General features: G+C 47.8%; 7 protein-coding genes and 1 non-coding gene across 8 annotated transcripts; 5 read left to right on the forward strand and 3 right to left on the reverse strand.

The window, feature by feature from the left end:
• Nucleotides 1-1274: 1274 nt before the first annotated feature.
• On the forward strand, nucleotides 1275-4070 carry LY89DRAFT_713160 (uncharacterized protein). The gene is made up of 6 exons (XM_018218034.1): nucleotides 1275-1482; nucleotides 1534-1587; nucleotides 1636-2034; nucleotides 2095-3213; nucleotides 3262-3319; nucleotides 3366-4070. Exons 1-6 carry the CDS (start codon nucleotides 1431-1433, stop codon nucleotides 3961-3963), a joined length of 2280 nt encoding a protein of 759 aa, XP_018078633.1. The 5' UTR covers nucleotides 1275-1430; the 3' UTR covers nucleotides 3964-4070.
• Nucleotides 4071-4184: 114 nt separating this feature from the next.
• Nucleotides 4185-5744, reverse strand: LY89DRAFT_776420 (uncharacterized protein; the record flags this gene model as incomplete). The annotated part of the gene is made up of 1 exon (XM_018222045.1): nucleotides 4185-5744. The coding sequence occupies one exon, from the start codon at nucleotides 5742-5744 to the stop codon at nucleotides 4185-4187; it is 1560 nt and encodes a 519-aa protein (XP_018078634.1).
• A 501-nt stretch (nucleotides 5745-6245) lies between these two features.
• LY89DRAFT_16914 (uncharacterized protein) lies at nucleotides 6246-7476 on the forward strand. The gene has a single exon (XM_018205556.1). The coding sequence runs from the start codon at nucleotides 6338-6340 to the stop codon at nucleotides 7091-7093; it is 756 nt and encodes a 251-aa protein (XP_018078635.1). The 5' UTR covers nucleotides 6246-6337; the 3' UTR covers nucleotides 7094-7476.
• Nucleotides 7477-9013: 1537 nt separating this feature from the next.
• LY89DRAFT_693006 (MFS multidrug transporter-like protein) lies at nucleotides 9014-10913 on the forward strand (the record flags this gene model as incomplete). Its single annotated transcript, XM_018216609.1, has 6 exons — nucleotides 9014-9055; nucleotides 9102-9248; nucleotides 9304-9846; nucleotides 10006-10105; nucleotides 10221-10298; nucleotides 10345-10913. The coding sequence occupies 6 exons, from the start codon at nucleotides 9014-9016 to the stop codon at nucleotides 10911-10913; spliced, it is 1479 nt and encodes a 492-aa protein (XP_018078636.1).
• A 706-nt stretch (nucleotides 10914-11619) lies between these two features.
• Nucleotides 11620-11768, reverse strand: LY89DRAFT_t6. The gene has a single exon. It is a non-coding gene; the product is annotated as a tRNA-Tyr (tRNA).
• Nucleotides 11769-12515: 747 nt separating this feature from the next.
• LY89DRAFT_727314 (uncharacterized protein) lies at nucleotides 12516-14050 on the reverse strand (the record flags this gene model as incomplete). Its single annotated transcript, XM_018219138.1, has 9 exons — nucleotides 12516-12743; nucleotides 12806-12906; nucleotides 12958-13170; nucleotides 13245-13341; nucleotides 13426-13591; nucleotides 13632-13675; nucleotides 13723-13754; nucleotides 13842-13853; nucleotides 13909-14050. 9 exons carry the CDS (start codon nucleotides 14048-14050, stop codon nucleotides 12516-12518), a joined length of 1035 nt encoding a protein of 344 aa, XP_018078637.1.
• Nucleotides 14051-16810: 2760 nt separating this feature from the next.
• Nucleotides 16811-18180, forward strand: LY89DRAFT_703412 (putative aromatic peroxygenase; the record flags this gene model as incomplete). The annotated part of the gene is made up of 2 exons (XM_018217321.1): nucleotides 16811-17207; nucleotides 17258-18180. 2 exons carry the CDS (start codon nucleotides 16811-16813, stop codon nucleotides 18178-18180), a joined length of 1320 nt encoding a protein of 439 aa, XP_018078638.1.
• Nucleotides 18181-18714: 534 nt separating this feature from the next.
• Nucleotides 18715-20000, forward strand: LY89DRAFT_776425 (uncharacterized protein; the record flags this gene model as incomplete). The annotated part of the gene is made up of 2 exons (XM_018222046.1): nucleotides 18715-19384; nucleotides 19483-20000. Exons 1-2 carry the CDS (start codon nucleotides 18745-18747, stop codon nucleotides 19998-20000), a joined length of 1158 nt encoding a protein of 385 aa, XP_018078639.1. The 5' UTR covers nucleotides 18715-18744.
• Between the last annotated feature and the right edge of the window lie 606 nt (nucleotides 20001-20606).

A 20606-nucleotide genomic window follows, 5' to 3' on the forward strand; every position in this document is an offset into this window, starting at 1 on the left:
AAGAGTTTTAATTTCGAGGTTCTACAGCCTGAACGCACGGACTTTTGTCCCCATGTTCGTAACTATTGTGCGGCCTGAACATCGTTCTACGTCATGTGACTACGGACTAAGTTGAACATTCTAAGGTTTGCTGCTTAGGTGATATCCTCAATGTTATCTCGAGATGACTGTGCCAAGTAGTAACGAATGTAATACTCCACATCACTGACATTTCAGATTTGTAATAATATTATGCCCTTCCGATCATGGAAATGCACACATTCGGATATAAGTCTCAGAACTCTGAACAAGCCACTCTTTCCTCACTGGAACGACAAGCTTTCAAGATAGAGACTGAGAATGGCACCACAACGTAACGAGCTAAATGATTAACATGATTCAAGTCTGAGTGGTCATGAATAGCGCGAACGACCTTCAATTCGCGCAGCTTTGCGCCATGGAATTGAGGCTCTTCAGCTCGACGTACAGCTTCGGCCTACAGGAAGGCAAGACATGGCGTAGAACAGCTCTCGGGTTTTAGCGTATGCAAACACAATTTGAGATGAAGAAAAACGGGAGACAAGATGAACATGCCCTGTACTGTGCATCTGACGAAACGTTGTTGTGCTAACTTTGAAGATTACATAATCTATGCCCGGGGTCCTCGACCCCTATTTTCACCCCATCAAGCTTAAATTTATTTTCAGCCGCATGGCCACAAGGGCCGAGGACAACACATAGTAGGCATTATGCAATATCGCTTAAGTGCGAATCCAGTTGTCTCCTATCACTCCAGCCGCCTCTCTGGAAGTAGGATGGGCTCAGACCTGACCAGATCTCGACTCAGCTCGAGATGGCCGGGTTCATATCGAATCTATTCGGTGTCTAGAAAGAGAGCAGCACTTCTTGGCGTAAGGCTGACTGGGAAGTGACGGTCAGCACAGAAATGCAGGCGCTCTTCATGAGCCTCAAGTTGAGGTATTCCTGATAGGGCTTCTCTCTTTGTTATAGGTATACAGCATGTTTCCTCGGACGTTTTAAAGAACCCGTTGTGCTTGTGAAAGTTCGTATTTGAAGAACATGGTTGTACGAATCTGCAGTTGTTGCTGCTTAGAATTATTTTCTTCGGTCTCTCGCATATGCCAAGCAAACTTGTGGCGCCAGGCAGATTGCTGTCCGGGCTCGAGGCTTAAATCCCAGCCTCAATTCGCCCAAAGCGGCTCATCAAAAAGACTTCCCGCACCTAGTAGCATCCTTCGTAAAGCGATTCGCCAAAAATCTGCGCCTCAACCCAAACATCTCGTGTATTGCAAACAATTTTCAGCTATCGAATCTTGCCAAGACATGATGTCTCATCTTTTGGGAATATCATCTCCTCCCTTCCCACCCCACAATGTCGTCTGGATAGTATCACTTCACGACTTCACACATTGCGCATCACAGTGGCCAAGATGCGCTCAATAGCTTTTGTTCTAGTTGCTGCCACTTTGGCAAACGCAGCAGGTATAAACTACGGTGCAAATACTACATGGTACACAATACTGAAATTTATAGGTACACCATGCGCATCAATCAATGCTGCTAGTGCTTCATGGGCAGCAAGCGGAGGTTCGTCGTACTTTCCACGCAACTGTTCTTAATTAACGACTATCCCAGCAACTTCTACCCTCTACGTCAAACCTTCGATTGCTCTTGCGTGCTTAGAGTCCGTTCCATTGAGTTCAAATCTTTCAAGCGCATTCATCGATTATATCACCCCGCACATGCAATTTCAAAGCACAATCTCCTATTTGAAAGATCCACCAAAAGGCTGGACCCTGTCCGGCGTCGACATCTATGGCGGTCTCGCGCAGATTAAGAGCAACCTTCAATCTGGAGCTTACGCGAATCAATGGAGCTTCGAAAAAGACCTATGGACTCTAGTAAACATTTTGCCACACGACTTCCATTTCAATTTACCTCTTCCTTTATTGGAAGTCTTTGAGTTTAAGAGTCGGACACCGCTCGTGTCCATATCTTCGGATGGAGTCAGCGTACCAGCTGTGTACTTTGAGTGTAAGTGCCAGCTACTACTGCGACTTGATACTTCAGTTCGAAGCTAACAATTTGTCCTAGCTGACATAGGACAATACTTGAGCGAAACAATAGATTGGACACCGTCTCCAATTACGCAAATCGAAGGGCAAGATGTAGTGGCTTTCCTTGAACAGATGTCCGTGACGACAGATCAATTTCAAGACCCAGACGCCCTCTGGAATCGTCTCTTTTACAACTCACCTGCAGCTCTTCGAGACACATTTGGCCAGTATTACGAAGGAGGATGGATGTTTGGTTTCGACAATGACACGATATCCTATACTTTTGATAACGGAAGCACGGCCTCATTCTATACATACGCGGCTATTTCTCCAAGTGTAGACTTCACTTATGTCACGGACGGACCGTCATTGTTCGAAGTTGTCGAAGTTGCGCCAAATGCTCCCCAGAAGAGGAAGCGTGATCTGGAAAGCATGAAAAAGAGAAGGAGGACGAAGTTCGCACGACAGTCGTCAACCTCGTCTGAGATGCCTGGCTACCCCACCCCATTTATTGTGCATCCTGAGGATCCATACACGGCAGGCTTCTTCCTCGACTCGGGCGTTGCGGTCTTGTCCATGACCGCGTTCGAAGCCTTGAATTCCAGCAGTACGACAGATCAAGCCAACATGCAGAAAACCATCGCTGCATTTCTTGCCGAATGCAAGAAAGTCGGCAGCACGCAATTGATTGTTGACCTCAGCGCCAATGGTGGAGGAGAAGTCTATAGTGGTTATGACGTATTTAAGCAGCTATTCCCATCTATCGTTCCGTATGGAGGGTCAAGAATGCGTACCAACCCTTGGGTTGACTATATCGGAGATGTCTACTCCCTGGCAGGAATCTACAACGAAACCTTCCAGCCGCCCTGGGAAATCAAAGCTGGGTTGACGGACAATCTGACTGCTTTCACATCGTTCAAAGATCTGGCGGGACCTAATCGCATCTATGGAGACAATTTCTTGACTACTACAAGAGCAAACTTGTCAGATTTGCTAACTACAACGGGTTTCTCAGTATACGGCTATGGAGCTTTACCAGATATTCCTCCGGCTGTCTTCGAGCCTTCAAATATTGTCATGTTGCTGGATGGTGGTTGCGGTTCGACCTGTGCGATTTTTGCAGAATTCATGAAGTCCCAAGGAGGAGTCAGAAGCGGTACGGAAATCTCTCGAAGCTCAAGTACTTTACTGACACATTTTGTAGTCTCAGTCGGAGGTCGATTACAGACAGGACCCATGCAGGGTGTTGGTGGATCTAAGGGGTAAGTACTTCTTGAAGATAAAGAACATCATCTAACATATATTTAGTGCTCAAGAAGAACCTTACCTTGCCCTCGAACAATACCGCGACGGCATCGCAGCCGCTACCCCTGTTATCAAAAGTCTTCCCACCATTCCTGCAGCAGCGCAGATCCCGCCTTCGGTCGACAGCGACACACCCCTAGGCTCAAAAGACGACTTACTCCTTCGAGCTCGAGTCAATTTCCGCAACAACATCCGAAGCGGTGATACATCTCAGACTCCTCTCCAGTTCGTCTACGAAGCCGCGAATTGCAGGATCTACTACGAAGCAGAAGATCTGGAGGACATGAGCAATCTCTGGAACAGAGTCGCAAATGTGACGTGGGGAGGAGCGACTTGTGTTAATGGAAGCTCGTCTGGAAGTGGTGGAAATTTGATGGGGAGTGATGCGATGACTACTGTTGCCTATGATTCGAGTGTCAATTCGAAAGCTGTGGTTCCAGCTAGTCCAGGTTTGGTGGCGATGGGGAGTGGGCCCGGCACCGGGTCTGACAGCTCTGTGGCGACTTTCAATACTGTGGCGAAATCTTCTGGGGCGGTGATGAATGTCGTCGGTGGTAGTATGGGACTGCTAGCAGTTGGGGCTGCGTTCTTGTTGTTGTAATGGAGTGTGGACTAAACAGGGCGTGGAAACGAGTTTCTTTGAATAGAAGGTATTAAATATGTCTATATGTGCATCAATTCAAGCAGCCAGAAGCATTTAAACTTCCCAAAAACTGAGTTCGCACTTGGACATCGAGTCCATATTTTCCCGAGAAAAACCTCATTACTGAGAAGGAACGGAAAGGGTTTCAAGTACATATCCAGTTACTACTATACCCATCACTACCGCTCGTCCCTCCCCTCTCCCGGCCTCCTACTACCCGGTCTACCCCCACCTGGTCCACCTTCCCAATACCCCGTCTTGCTCGAAACATCCTCTCTAGACACACAACTCGGATGTTCATGCTCCTTAACCCCACCCAAAGGCCACATCGCAACCATGCACACCTCATCATAAGCGCATTTCCCGCATTCCAGCCAGGTAGTCCAGCCTAGATACTTGGTAAGACTATTAATTTGATCTTTCGCACTTTTGAGGGTGTTGAAGGTATTGGAATCGAGGAGAGAGGACCGTATCGAGAAGAGGGTGTGACAAATGGTGGACTTTACGGTTGAGACGGCGGTATAAAGGAGATGATCTGTATGTGTGGAGAGAGATAGACCACTGATGTAGCTTGTTGTACACCGAGAGATGGCGGTGGGGATAGTGGAGTCGGTGATGGGGTAGTCGATAAACAAGTTTAGGAGGAAGTTTAGCTCGCTTAAGAGGATAGAGTGAGTGGTGCTTGGGAGAGCCATGAATTGGAGGCGGTCCGAGTAGCGGGTTACAATGAGATCGACCACACCTTGCCAGTCGATAGAAGGCGTACTGGAGGGGTTGGAAAGAACGGACAAGACTGCTGACTTGATGTCTTTCAATATCTTAGGATCTGATGATGAGAACCGTGGAAGTGAGGCATGGGCGGGATCTGGATTAGTGAGGTTCATATCGTAGAAAAATGCGGAGACAATGTTCGAATAATCAACTTGCACTCTTCCAGCTGCGATTCCATGATATCTTTGACCAATGCCTCGGACGAACTCGAACTCTCGCAACTGATTGTGGTTGTACTCTGGCACATCAGATGGGGGTCTTGCTGTTGCGGAGATGAAGTGCAGGCTGGTGCTGAAATTGCAAGCAATGACCTCAAATCCAGCTTCCATTCTCACAACTCCTTCAATAACATGTCCAAAGTCTCGACACATGTCAGCTGCGAACTTGGCGTCTGGTGGGCCGCCGCCTGGCCCAGTTCTATCTCCATCACACAGGACAAACTCTTGTTGATCCAATGTCCCCATTGTCGTCTTACCAGCTGACATGCCGTCAAGGTATAGAACACGCATATCGTGTGCAGTACGATAGTGATGCAGAGCAGGCGTCGTCGCTTCTGTGACTTCGTCCCTTCTCCGTAATTCTGATAGTGGTTCCTCGTCTTTCGGAGGCGGACCTCCTGGGCCATGAGGCCCTCCGCCAGGCCCTCGTCCAAATCGTCCTCTAGCAAAGCCTTCGGCATGCTCGATCTCAAACGCAAGCCACTCCATGCCAGTGACCGGCTTATTATCAGGGTTACCATGGTAGAAATCGGTGTTTGCAGGTATAGTAGCTGGCAAAAAAGACATTCCATTATGATATAAAGACGATCCCCACTGTCTCACGGAAGAATGGAGGGCATTGAAGATCTGTGGTGCTCTTTGGCGAGCGCTCTCCTCGTTTGGGCCATTTTGCGACTCGATTATTGGGGACTGGGAAGCAAGTGCGAGAACTGTGCTTGCTCCTAGGAGAATGGCAAGTCGTGAAGCCATATGTCAAGCTTCAGATATAGAGAAGAGAAGACAGTAGAGAATTGAGAGAAACATTATTTCAAGTATCTCAAAAGACATACGGGGAGGTGACGCGTCAATGCACGAGTGACAGCGGATCTAATCTAATCGAGCGCAATCTGTCGATCGACAAGACTCCGGAAGCTGTCCGAGAAGCATTAAATAATGAGCTCAAGATATATGTACCCGACTGCTAAGCGTCAGCTTAAGCTCATGCAGATGAAATCAAGAGGCTTTAAGGGAACAACGGGAGCTCGTCACGTGACAGGTCAGTATGAGTTTCAAAACGACCAGAGTTTTTACAATATCATTTAGTTAGTTCTTGTGAATATAACCCATCTAAATAGTGATATAGTAGCATTCACTAGATAGTGGAAACCTCTTATCAGTGCATAACTCACGTGCCGTTACGCCGCATTCATACATCACACCGCCTAAACTTTCCTTTTCATCTTATCCTTTCCCTGTTTTTCAACCTCACTTCGCTCCCTCACCTCACCCTTTTCCCATCCTCTCTGCTCATCCTCGACCATAACCATCAATTGCAAGTATTTCATCGAAGACTAAGGACTGCAATGCCCATCACATCAAGTTTTCATCCATTTTCCCGCCTCCCACTTGAGCTTCGTCTCAGGATTTGGTCGTTCGCTCTCCCCGCACCTCAGCTCGCTTCACTTGTCGCCTACACAGAAGAAGAGAGCCTCAGAAAGACCCCTTTCGATAACCCAGGCGGCCCTCAAAAATGGATTTACATGTACTTTGAACGATGCTCCACCCTCTCCGTCAAAAAACCCCACCCACTCCTCCAAGCAAACCACGAATCCCGCTCTCTCGTCCTCTCACATCACCACTTACTGCCCTATACCCCCGATTCCGAGGTACTCTTACTTACAAAGACTAACGAAACCGTCCCATCGCCACGAAACAATGGTCCTCATCTCCTAGAGCCAAGAAAACTCCTCGCACTAAACAAGGACCTCATAGACTCCCAAACGAAACCTTTCACGCTCTTCAACCCTCACCAAGATGTCCTATTCCTCGCCGATCCTCGACGACAGATCCACTGCTCTTCACTCAGCGTCGTGGTACGCTGGCTTCATCCCCCTCTGCTGTCCAGCATCCGGATATTGGGATTAAGTTACTACACCTGGCGCAAAGATCGGAAATTCAAGATCTTGAATTTGTTGTATGAGTTTTCGTCGCTGGAGAAGCTTTATGTGTGTTTTGTGGGGAGCGGGGAGGAGTGGGATGGAGGGGAAAATGGAGGTTGGGGCGGAGGGTGGTTGGATGCTGTGAGGAGGGAGGGGGATGATATGGATGGGAGTAAGTAGTGATCGTCTTTTTTATTCTTGCTGGTTGTTGTCTTTGCTGTATTGCGTTTTCGAGGGATCTTTAGCTTTTTCGGTTCCTATTGTTGGAGGAGAACGGTGGCTAACTTTTAGTAGTGTTGAGACAAGTTGAAAAGGAGGTTTTCGAGGACGTCGAAGAGTTGGCAAGAAAGGGTGGCAAGGACTGGAAGAAACCTGTCGTGAAAGTTTTGAGAGACAGAAAAGCTTTGGTGCGAGATTGGGAAAGCTAACGTTCCTTCTTCAAGATGGTGCTCGATTATTTGGCAACAATTAGGCTGTCTGTTATATCAGATTGTATCTATGGATTTTGCAGTACATTTTTTTCGGGTTGTTCAGTAACAATTTACCAAACCTTTTTCCACGCATCTACTAATCTGGTAACCAAATCACCGTCTACCACCCTAGGTGCATTTCTCAGCGCCTCACTTATCTCCTCCGCCTTCTTGGTCTCGAAGCTAATCTCTCTGCCCTTCTCAGCTTCTTCCTTCTGTTCACGTACCCCTCCATTTCCCTTCCCCCTTCAAAATCCAAGCAATTTCCTACTCGGATTCTTCATCACATTTTCCTCCCCCTCAACGAACCCCATCCACTCCTCCCACCCCACAACCTCAAACACCAATCCCTCTCTCCTCAGCCTAGGGACAAAGCCATCCCTCCACGAAAACCCCCTCGGATTCACCAAATTATACACCAATTCCCCTGCTCCCTCTCCATCCCCTATCTGGGATTCTTAGCCCTGGCTTCGTCATCCCACCTCAAGGTAAGGCTTGGTATCTGAATACATATGATTTCTCGTGTGCATAGTACATGATGCGCAGTTTAAAGGGTACGTTTGAAGGAGGTTACACAGTCCCATGACTTTTGCAGATACTCAGGTATCTTGCAAGCCTTAGGGCTTGTAATTCTCACATGTAGAAGGGATACTACATCAATACTGCTGACGAAGAAGTCAAATGTAAACGAGCTTCTAGATCAGATGTTCAATAGCCATTTTGCTATCAAGACTAAGCTTCAAATGCTCACCGGCCCCAACTTCGAGTGACAGTGTCAGATTGTTGTGCCCTGGAAAAGCGCTCAAGATCTTGTCATACCCGTTGTCACTAAACAATTCAGGAAACAGATGCAGTGATGCTGGCGTGTGATTTTGTTGTCCCTAAGTCTTGAAAGCTCCAAGTGAAAAGATTGAGACCGATGCAGTAAGCCTGGTTCGGCGAAGTTATAGGGCCACCCCCTCAGAAGCGACCTACAAAAATTCGTAGATGCATTCGTGATATCTCAAATTGCGCATTCACAGTCTTCGAGGCTAATTTCTAGTACTCACCTACCAATATTCTCGTGTAGCACACATTCAATAGAGTGACGCATCTTGCTTCGAAGCATGGCTAGACATGCGAAGAATGCGAAGCAGGCGATCCAGCATCAGCATTTGGGGTCCAGTGACGCTCTAGAAGCGGTGATGCAGCATCCGACCAAGGCTCGTTCCCCTTCAGCTACTCTCCTATGCCGATGAAGTGTCAGGTCGTATGTTTTCTCCTTTCTTGCACTGAGCTTTCGGAGATAAAGTTTACAATTGCTCATTGGTCACAAATCGGGACCGAACATAAATGCTGTTGAAGCCCCTGAAGTTTTGCTGGGGACGCGTGGATGCATGCGAAATTTAAGTCAGGATCCACATGCGATAAGTGATCTTCACAATTTGAGTCTGGATGACGACAGCAAGATCTTCTTTTGTTTGCCTTTGCCTTTGCCTCTAGTTGACTGTTTTCTTCGCTATTATCCGTGGTGGCCTTCATTTTGATCACGATGGAGGACTTGAAGACAACAGCGTCCGCAGATATCGATGACCACCGTGATGGAACATCGAGTCGAGGCGTGCGCAAGTATCATGGAAACGATGGTGTTATGCTTATTCCTCGCCCCAGTGATGACCCTCGAGACCCTTTGGTAGGTTTAGCTTGATATGCTTTGTTACCTTTATTGACAGCACCAGAATTGGCCTATGAGAAGGAAGATTCTCATTGTTGCAACCTTATGCCTCGCAACATTTGCAGGTTTCTCGGGTGGCCTATCTCTGCAACTGGTTCCAGCGCCTCAGTCGAAGCTATATGGGGTGACAACTACTCAGATGGCGTACCAGGTTGGTGATATACGACATATGGCGGGATTATCTAAGGGCCGCTAATTATGTCTAGAATTCATGCGCACAAGGAGGCATGGCCGGAGGCGGCTTTCTGTTCTTCCCACTTGCCCGCAAATTTGGTCGCAGCTCAGCGATATTTTGGTCCCTGTTCGGACTCATGGCATCTCAGATTTGGGCAGTATGCATGACTTCCTCGGGGGACTACTCGAGCTATCTCGGCTCGCGATTCTTAGCGGGCTTTTTTGGGACTGTCACAGGCATCCTAGGTCCAAGAATTCTGATCGATATGTTCTTTCTCCATCAAAGAGGAAGAGCATTCACAGCGTTCCACTTCTGGTTTGATTTCGGCACCGTTGCTGGACCTACTGTAGGAGCTTTTGTGGCTTCTGGAAGGTCTTGGACTGCAACTGTGTGGTATGCATTTGCACTCGCCACATTTGCTTTCATTATGTGCTTCTTCTTCCTGCACGAGACTGCCTGGGACAGAGAACTTGGTGCAATTAATCAAACCCCCCCGAAAGGCTTCGTAGCAAACAGGATTGCCACGTTCTTTCCTGGAACAAAAGTCGCTCCAGCTATCAGTTGGCTCGGATTTGTAAGTGCATTTGCATCTCAATCTCGAATTCTCAACCAATAATTTTTGTTGGGCGGGCAAAGATGTTCCGAGCAAGCATTTCTCTCTTCTCATGTGTCATTTCAATGCCCAAAGTTGTTTCAGGCAAAAGCCCAATCCACTCACTGACAACTCTCACAGCTCGAGGTGGCAGGCCGTCCTTTTATTGTAGCGTTCACACCCGTTACCATAATCCTCGGGTGCTTCACGCTCGTCTCCTTCGGCATGTATGTCGCCATGAGTACGTTGAATTCTTCCTTCCTTTGCCATTCATCCTCGAGATCATCAACGAGAGCGGCTCTTCAGACGATATCCTCAGATAATTTCCTCAAAAGTGTGTACTGATTTCTCTATAGACTCCATCACACCAGTCTGGCTTCAAAAGCCCGAGAAAGTCGGCGGCTACGGGTTCACCTCCCATCAAAACGCACTTTGTAAGTCCTCTCACCATCGCAAACACCGCCTTTAACAAGACATCAGTTTCATTCACACATTGGATCGGCGTCTCTTTAGCATGGCTATACGGCCAACTCGTCTCCGACCGCCTACCCCTCTGGATCTGTTCCCGCCGCGGCGGAACCTGGAAGCCCGAATACCGCCTCCACGCCCTCTGGTTCCCAGCCCTACTCTGCAACCCCATCGGACTTGGTGTCTTCGGCTTAGCGCTACACTCGCACCTCCACTGGATCGTGCTCGCCGTTGCTCAAGTCCTGGTAACATTCGGCTCCCTTTCCTGCACACCTATCACCGTCAATTACGCATGTGAGATCTTCACTCCTGCTCCGGCTGAGGTGGCGATTATCTTGAACCTGTATCGGCTTGCGTATGGGTTGAGTATCGCTTTTTACATCAATCCGTGGGTGGATTTGATGGGGTTTAATTGGGCGTATGGCATGATGGCTTTTTTGCAGGCGACAAGTTTTGGGTTCGTGGGGTTGTTGATGTGGAAGGGGCATGAGATTCGGGAGTGGAAGTTGGGAGGCTTGTTGAGGAGTGAGGAGGGTGAGTGTGTTATTGATGAGAAGCATTCTGTGGGTGTGGAAGCGTAGTATGATCACTGATACGGGTGAGAACCCTCTAGATTGCTTGGCTAGGAGCTCGTAGATGACTTGCTAAAAGAAGAGATGTTAATGAAAACTCCAAGCTAAAAATGGAAATCTGGGCTTCTCCCACGTTCGAACTGGTGCATTTGCAAATGTAATGAAAGCCACTGACAAAAGGACTCTTGTCATCACATGATCTGTAGCACATCCATGACATCAGTATTACTCCTTTTCAGTCCTCTCTTCCATATCACATTAGACCCAGAAGATCAATTTCTACCTTATTCTCTCGTTCGTTAGATACTTCGACCCCTCGCTACACTCAAGTGGATTCAATAAAACTCTCGACGTCCACAAAAGCAATAGCCTACTAATCTCCTGCACAACATTGCACATCACTTCCCAGCTTTAGCATATATAAGTTTGCCTCCTGCAAAGCTCAAGCCATCCGCCTCGCCACTGTAATCCCATCATAAACACTTCTCAAAAAGCCATTCAGCAAAACCTCAGTCAAGCGAACCATCCCATCCCCCCTAGCCCCTCGCTCCTCGCTTAACCAAGCGACCATTTTATTTTCACTTTTCACTCTTCACTCCACTGCGCCGTGCCTCGCTTCACTTGTAGGCTAAAAGCAAAACTCACCTCGCCACACCACCCAAACCCCCTCCTCCCATTCCCAAAAAAAACTTCCAAAAAATTAATGTTCTTGAGATCCCTCAGGCGCGAGTCGAACGCGCGACTGTTCAATTGTTAGCAATTGACTGAGAGCATTTTTTGCTTTTGGAGTGGTTGATCACTAACCATTCCGGTGAGACTGTTCTATTACAGCCGGACGCCATAAACCAACTAGACGACCGAGGGTGGTAGGTTTGATTTCAAAAATGTCTTATTTAGGCCTATACGGGAGAGAAAAGAGAGGTGGCGAAGGTGAGTGGGGGTGTAGGATGAGGAAGGGTGGATATTTGAGTACAGCCCCACGGGAGGGTGGGACGGGATGGATGGGTGGGGATTGGTGTAGTGGAGAGGCTAGGTAAGTGGGGTCTAAAGGGACTTAGAAGATGTGAAGGAGTTTTGAAGTCTCTAGGTTGCTTTGCCTTGGAGTAGCTTGAAAGTTATTGGTAAAGGAGTTACATGTTCTAATCTTCTAATTCCAAGAATGCAATGTCTTATGCCTTGATTTTGAGGCAAGGTATGATGAGCTATTTTTAGGTATTTCAGTCTTGGAATTTACCTAGGTACTTGTATGAGTAACATGCTTGAGCAGAGTTCGTTCACAATTACAGGAGGGCTTAAGAAATCTTGCTACTTGTCAGTTGCGCCTAATTCAATTATTGCGCATTTCAAAATTTGCAAAGCTCTATTTAGATTTTGATTTGCCCTTTACTTACAAGACACGATGGTAGACAGAGGTGGAAATGAACACGTAGTCAAGAGATAGATGCAGTACAATTTTCTGGAAACGATAACGACGACCATTATATTTACAGACTAAATCCCAACCAAAGCAAGTCATTACCACCACTCTCCACCCCCAGTCATAAGACATTAGATATTACACCGAGTATCTGCGCACCCATCTACCCGATCTGAACGCCACCAATGCATCATCTATGGGATATACGCCACAACATCGTCAGCAATGAGGTCCTCCAACCCAGTCAAAACCTGTCTCTTTCCATTGAAAGTCTCGCTCGTATCGTCTCCGCTCAAGGCGCCGGAGATAGCCCCCGCAACATCTGTCGGGCCGTCAGAGAAGACCTGAGAGAAATCTTGATTGAGAGATGTGACGGATTGGTCGGGAATCAAGTCGAGAGCATCGTCTGGTAAGTCACGCACCTGAAAATAGAATCTGTCAGCCTGTGTTTCGTGGGGAGGTCTCAGCCGATGGTAATTGGGACGGTGATTGCGCCAGTGCAGACGCCGCAGTCGCCGGATAGGATATCGTTTCCATTTCCTATGTTGTCGTTTGAGCCAGAGTTGTTGCCGTCATTGCTTCCGTCTGTTGATTGCATTAGTTTCATTGAATCTGGAAGGGACATAAAAAGCATACTGCCAGATGCGTTGCCATCGTCTCCATTACCGGCAGAGTTGTTATCGCCATCAGAATTTCCATTATCAGATGGCGAGCCGATGACAGAATCCGAGGAGCCAGGTTCGAGAGGGACAACGACGGCGTCGATGATATTGCCGACATAGGTACCAGGAGTTTCTGGGCTGGGATTTCTTCTCACCTTCTTGCCGAGCGAGATGCCATTGTTGCCACCTGTAATCGCACCGTTAACAAATCTGTTCGTAGAGGATTCCTGGAGAAGGAGCTTCTCGACTGGGAAAACTTACTCAGAATATCATTGCCATTGCCGAATTGATCATTTGAACCACTTCCATTTCCATCGCCTGATCCGTTGCCAGATGCATTTCCATCATCACCATTACCCTGGATATTTGTTAGACATTCCCCATGCAACTCTGAAGTGGCTAGGGACTCTGCTGAACCAGCTTCAATAGAAGAGTAACTTACTGCAGAGTTTCCATCACCATCGCCGTTACCATTGCCGAATGGCGAACCGACGAGTCCTGAGATCAGGTCGCCGAGATCTTCGGAAGAGCTTGAGGTTCGGCCAATCTTCAAACCGCTGTTCCCACTGAGAATGCCGTTGGAGTTACCAAAGTCATCCCCTGAGCCACTGGAATTCTGTTAGTAGGAAAGCTTGATGCGGGCAGGACATTGCATGCCTGCCGTTGCCATCTTGTGATCCATTGCCAGATGCCTGGGAGAGTTAGTGAGGTACAATATACAAAAGCGAAAATGTCTTACATTATCACCATCATTGTTGCCAGCAGCATTGCCTATCCAAGGTGTGAGTAGCGCATTCCATACCTTCACAGCGCGAGAAGGGATATTCATAGTGAATCATGAAAATCGGGGACACGAACCATTTCCGTCTCCTGTAGAGTATATTAGCAGTATATTCAAAAATTGTAGGGTACGAAGGAACTTCACCATTTCCATTGCCAAAAGGTGAGCCAACCAAGCTCTCAATGGATTCCAAAGCGCTAGAGGTCGACGATGGGCTGTTTGGAATAGGGACAGCAACGATAGCTGTAGCCAAAGCAAATACGGCGAAGAAGGTTTGGGTCTTCATTTTGAATCTTGAAAATGTCACTGTCTGAAAGAGGTCGTAGGATGAATGGCGGCTGGGTTGAAGATGGCTGGCAGAGGATATCGAGGGAATGGGTGATAAAGAAAAGTCGCGGGTCATGAACTTGTAACTTCATATATTGAGATCTTCCACCCCTGTCTGTCTCGATCCGATGACGCCTAATCGGACAATAATGATTGACATAGGAGGCTGAACAGTGCAACTCCCGATGTCATCAAATCGAGATCAGATTCTCCACGTCGCATCGATCTTTAGCTCGGTAGGTGAGTTTCCCCGATGGCTCGAAAACCCTCGGTTGAAACCACAGATCCGCTTGTATCCTCGCAGGTTCCAGCTGAGTGGAGTAATCTTCATGTTGATCTGTTGACGTTCATCTGTTCATACGGAAGTTGCGCAGCGCAGGCAAGCATCAAAGACAATGTTATCGAAGATCTTCGGAACTCCACATCACTACCTGAAGGTTCCTGAGCTAAGAAGCTAGGAGACTAAATTCGGAATGAAGATCAACGGAGTAATTAAAACAGCCACTCGCGTCAGCCTCGTAGTAAGGGAAATGCCTTTGACTGGATAGTTTGGGTAAGGAGACTTCTCCACTTCGATCTTGTTCAAGTGCTAGAGGCGGAAGCATCGAAGCTTAAAATGAGGCTTAAGTGCAAATGCGGTTAGCTCCATGATTCATGCAATGGTGATCTGCCATTCCGGGGGCGAAGCTATGTTGACGCCGTCAACTTGACGGCGGATGACTTCTGGAGTTCAGCCCAAGTCAAATCTCTGCGCCGCCAATGGATTCGGTTGGCGTCATCATATCTTCCTGGCGGAGGTCAGTCCGCGAGACATACGAATCCAATTTTTCTGCAGGAACATTCCGTCGCACCACATTTCCACTCGTACCCAGAAATGCATGCTGCACGGTTGAGGATGCTGCTCCCCACGAGACACGGGAGATTAAGGTTATGGAGAATAATCTCTTGCCGTTCCCGAGGAAGAGAGATGATCTGAGATCCGCAATAACGGTCGTACAGCCGTTTCGTGCTCAGAATTTCTCCACTTCTTCAACATGAAATGTATGCCTTCTTACCCAACACTTGTGGTGCACTTGCAGTGAACCCCTATGGCGACCCTTCAGGGTCGTGAGGCTTTTCTCGAGCTCGATTGAAAGGCGCCTCTGACGCCATTTCAGGACTTAGACAGGCGTGCCAACATGACAAGTTTTCTGGCGGTTCGACTGGATGTGGTAAGGTGAGGGAGCAGTACTGTAAGAATATGCCGAGGCACGATCCACAGTAGCAGACTGCCCGGTTGCATCTTTGCGGAGTCTGAAATCTGGGTGAGCGCAAATATGCGACGGGTAGCTGTCGGAAGTGCAGATCCTCCGGAAACTTTTGATCGGTAGTGAAGACCGGTCAGCAGCTAACCCAGGATACAGAAATTGAGGTTATTCGGGCGAGGAACGGCGGGCATGGAGGGAGGATGCGAGGATGTTGTGACGTTGGCGTTTAAGAATGAAGCGAACAGCCGCTGTCTCAAGCGCCAACCTTTTCTGGATGCAGATCTACAACGCTTTTCTACTTTCGTACGCATTTGGACTGAGCCCAAACTATACGCTATTGGACCTTGACGACTCAGCACATCTCTTCCCAACGTCAGGAAATACCCACGTTGTGTTTGATCGCAGTATCGAAATAACATCAAAGTACCTAGGTACCGAATGACTGGCCCTTCTTGGCACTACGACCCTGCAGTCTTTGGAGGGTGATATCGCGCATGCATTATGACACCTACAATATCTGACGCTGCCGGAGTACCGTACTGCACACCGCATGAAGGAAGCTTCCCTTCATTTTTGGATCATGAGAATCGAGTACTTGATGAGCTTCGAGGAGGTTCATCCAAGCAGGACAACTTCGGAAGAGGTGAGAATCCCAGTTCAAGTCAGAAACCTTGAACCTTGGGTACCGAGTGTATGGAAGCAGCTGTCCCGGATTTGTGCGTGTGCTCGGTTTGCTCGTTCCTGAATTTATGGAGATGATGTACTGCTGCAGATCGTTTCAAAGCCTAATATACTTTGCAACTCCAAACCCCAATGTAATGTCCCTTAGATAGGAAAGATTAGCATGGGATGTTTCCTTCGGGAATTAAAGTTAAGGATTGCCCAGATCGGTCAAACTAACGTCCCGTGTTATATTCAAGTGGACAGAGATCAGATCTTGCGGCTCTAGACGGACAACGTCAGCCTCCTTCTGACCTATCAGAGTCTTTGCTTTCAAATATCTAGCTAAGATCAGCAAGACGTTAAACGGAGACTTCTACGTACTGCAAAGGATGATCATCAACGTGCTGAAAGATTGTTTGACAGCTTCTCTGGACTAGAGATTTTGCTCTCGAGTGAGACTTCAAACTCCTATGATATCATTCATCGCCGATTGAATTTAGCTTCGTTGTATGATAGCAGCGTCCCGGCAATAGCACTGCGTGGGTAATAGATGCTCCATCGGATGCAGAAACTTGTACGTACAATTACACGGATACTCCACAGAACGAGATGTTTGTTCCTCATCATCTGTTTGTCGGGTAATGGATCTGCTTCTTGGCTCGGAACAATATATTTGAGCAAAGATATAAGGACGTACAGGACTCCCTTTGTCAAGCTTCATCTCTCTTTACAACACCCTCAACCTTCTCAATTCTCCAGAGGTCGAATTATCTCATCTCTCTCAAGTCTTCTCCCTTCTATCCTTTACAATGAAGACATCATTGGTGTCATTGGCTGTTCTGGCCATAGCAGTCTCTGAGGTTGCTGCATTTCCTGCCCTTGCCGCAGAGCATGCTGAGCGACTTGCCAACTCACAACGTGGCAAGCGAAGCACTCTTGCTCGAAGTATCCACAAGAAACGAGTTACATTCGATCCAGCTTCTCAATATACCAGCACCACTGGTGCACATGCCTTCGTCCCACCAAACTTTGCCGCTGGTGATGTTCGAGGTCCCTGCCCCGGTTTGAACGCCGCTGCCAACCACGGATATATTCCACACAACGGCGTTGGTACTATGGGTGACTTTGTGAACGGCACCAATGAGGCGTATGGCATGGCCTTGGACTTGGGTGGTTTCCTGGCCGTGTACGGTTCTGTCTTCGACGGTTAGTCCTCTAAACACCGTTCTCTTATATAAGACTAATAACAAATGTAGGAAATCTTCTCGGATACTCTATCGGTGGCCCAACATCGCTTAACCAGCTCCCCCTGAACAATCTCCTCGGCCTTACCGGAGCACCCCAAGGCCTCTCAGGCTCCCACAACAAATACGAAGCTGACACTTCTCCAACACGTGGGGACCTCTACCTCTATGGCAACGACTACGAGGTCCAAGTTCCCCAATTCCAACAATACTATGATGCACTCATAGAGGGGGTCGATGCGGACACCCAATACGCCAATCTGATCGATTTCCGCATTGCCCGCTTCAACGACTCCATCACTCGCAACTCCCACTTCTTCTACTCTCCCTTCGCCGGTGTTCTCGTCTCGCCAGCCGGTTTCTCCTTCCCTGTCCGCATGATGGCAAACCACTCTGCCGAGTTCCCAGAAGGTTCGCTCAGCAAGGCACAGCTCATGTCCTTCTTCTCTATCACAGGTAAATCGGGCAAGTTCGTATACACAGTCGGCCACGAGCGCATCCCAGATAACTGGTACAAGCGCGCCATCGGCGACGAGTACACCATCCCGGGCTTCTTGGCCGACGTCCTGGACTTCGGCGAGAAATACCCTCCTCTCCTCGACGTGGGCGGAAACACCGGCAAGACGGATTCCTTCACACCAGTCGACATTGGATCTTTGACCAAGGGCGTTTTCTCTGCAGCAGATCTTCTTGAGGGGAATAACCTTGAGTGTTACGCGCTCCAGATTTCTCAGGCTGCGCTGCCAGATATCCTGGGTGGTGCCGAGACCAATATTGGAGATCTGACGCAGATTTTGAAGCCGTTGAGTGATAATATTGCGGAGAACTTGTTGGGGTTGGGATGTCCTACTCTGAACGGAATTGATGATTCGCAGTACGATGTCTACCCAGGGTACAACAACTGCCCCAATGGCTGTTCTGGGTACTCGAGCTAGATGCTGATTTATGAGGATGATAAATTGGAGTTGGCAGGTTGTTATGATTTTCATTTCTTGAATCGATCGTATTGTAATGATAATGACTTGTTTGAGTTGGGTGGAGGGTGTAATAGAGGATGGTGTCTTGTTCTGTACTGTACATAGATAATTTCTTAATGTATCAAGACTTAATAATCAATGACACGAACTTTCTTCCTAACTTCGAGCTTCATTTTGCGTCCTTTCCTCTGTCTAGATTCGTTGTCTCCATACACTGTGATCACCTTTCAATCGACGACGCAGCGTCGATGCTGGACCAGACCGAGAGACAGCTCAGCTTACAGCATGCTAGAAATTTATACAAAAAAGACGCGAACAGCAATTTAAAGCACTTTACATCATCACTGAGTTTCGGCAGCCGAATCACTCACATTTAGACGTCAAGATGTCAAGCAACCTCGAATATCTTAAACACGTGACAGCGCGTCCGCTCTCCACATGAATTTCCAGACCTGAACGCAACGCGTCCTGAACACTCAATCTCAAGATTCTCAACGCAAAACCTTCCATCCTTCAATAACCATGGATTCAGCACCTTCTCCGTCCTCTCCACCCTCCCCACCCTCCCCAACTCCCTCCTTAACCTTCGACAAATTCCCAGACCTCCCAACCGAGTTACGCAGGGTCATTTGGAAGCTCGCGCTTCCAGGTCCTCGAATCGTCCATCTCAAGCAAAAGCTATTGAAACAGCCCGAAGGCCGCTGGTGGGAGAGAGTCAGATCGGATGTTGCGATGTGGGAATGTGACAAGCCATTCGAGGAAAATGAGCCAGATTCTGACAAGGAGGTTGCTGCTGAAGATGAAGGCACAGATTCAGACTCACAGCAAAGCTCAGACTTCGGAGTCAGAATGTACAGACCTGACTCGCTGTGGGGATACAGCACAGAGACCGAAATACCTGCTATGCTGCTTGCTTGTCGGGAGTCTAGAGATATTGCGCTTGGATTCTACCAACCTTTATTCGCGTCGCTTGGGGCAAAAGCTCAGGTATACTTCGATCCTCATCGAGATACCCTCTTCATTGACCACGAAACATTTCTCTGCGAAGATGACGAGATGGCGGGCTGTCTCACGGAGGACATATTACCAAGCGACTTAGCAGAAGTCCGGGAGTTGGCGATCGAAGGTCTGGGCCCTTACCTCGATGAAGGAGTAACGTTTGGTAAGTCATTTCCCTGGCATTTCTTTCCCTCGTTGGCAGCGAAGAAGCTCCAATTGCTCCAATGCTGCTCTATTGAACTATCACTGATGAACAAGCAGAGGTTTGGCTGATCAACGTCGTCGACATCTCTGATCTCTTCCCCAATGTCAGCAAGGTTACAGAAATATGTGCTCATTTCACTTATGGGCTCCAAACCCATATCGGCCAAAAATATGTTGATCTCAAGAAAGCGGAATTTGGTCAAGATGAAGAAGACATATATGTGAAGGATAGATCAGGAGACCATCCTCCGTACGGCACTTTCTATATGAGAAATCTTCGTATTGATCGATCATTCATCGATTGGGACAATTTCATCGATCGACAAGTACCATCCGTGCGTCTAGAAGACGATCTTTTCGAGGAGTTGAGCGAGTGGCGAGAACAAAACAAAGGTTTCAAGGCGTTCAATATCAAGTTAGACGTTAGAGGCCTCATTCCTGCTGCAGACGAGAGACTTCTATTGCACGATGCGGCACTATTCGAGAAAGAGCACAACAAGGGAGAATGGCTCTCATACAGGGATTGGGAACTGGATATTCAATCTAAAGAAGTTCCTGCGCACTTCTTTACATGAGTACCTTCTATGGCTGCCGACGAGAGAGCGAGGGATTCGAAATACGGCATGGATCATGATAGGGTGAAATCAGAGCCTATATGATCGATGTTCCTAATCTTCGCTGTGGCATTGGCGGAGGTACATTGGGTGAAGTGTATAGTCAGGGGGAGAAGATCGACTTTGCATTGCCGACACAATTGCCTCCAACAGCTAGATATTAGTAGGATCTAAATGATTCTATTGCCTTTAACCCTTCTTCAACATGTGCGTGCATCCAGTGAGAAACTACAAATGATCATTGTTCCCGTGAATTTCATTAGTGCACAAATCAGAGTAACTCGAATGTGTACAGTGCGCGACTGTATTGAACTCGAAAACATAACTCCTCAAAGCCACTACAGCAGATCACAAAAAGGACGTCATTCCTCTTAATATCAAAACCTAAAATCCGCAAGGCTAGCCAATAGCTAAATACGCATCCGCCTTCTCCGCTTAGCCCTCGTCCCCCACCCAAGTACCTATCACCGCCTACCCATCTTATAACTTTAAACAAGCACTTCCATGCCATAAGCTCACATGGCATAGTGGTTGGGGTCTCCATTTCAGGACAATTGTGATGCTAAG

This window comes from Mollisia scopiformis (genome assembly GCF_001500285.1).
Source record: "Mollisia scopiformis unplaced genomic scaffold LY89scaffold_1, whole genome shotgun sequence".
Taxonomy (NCBI): Eukaryota; Fungi; Ascomycota; class Leotiomycetes; order Helotiales; family Mollisiaceae; genus Mollisia; species Mollisia scopiformis.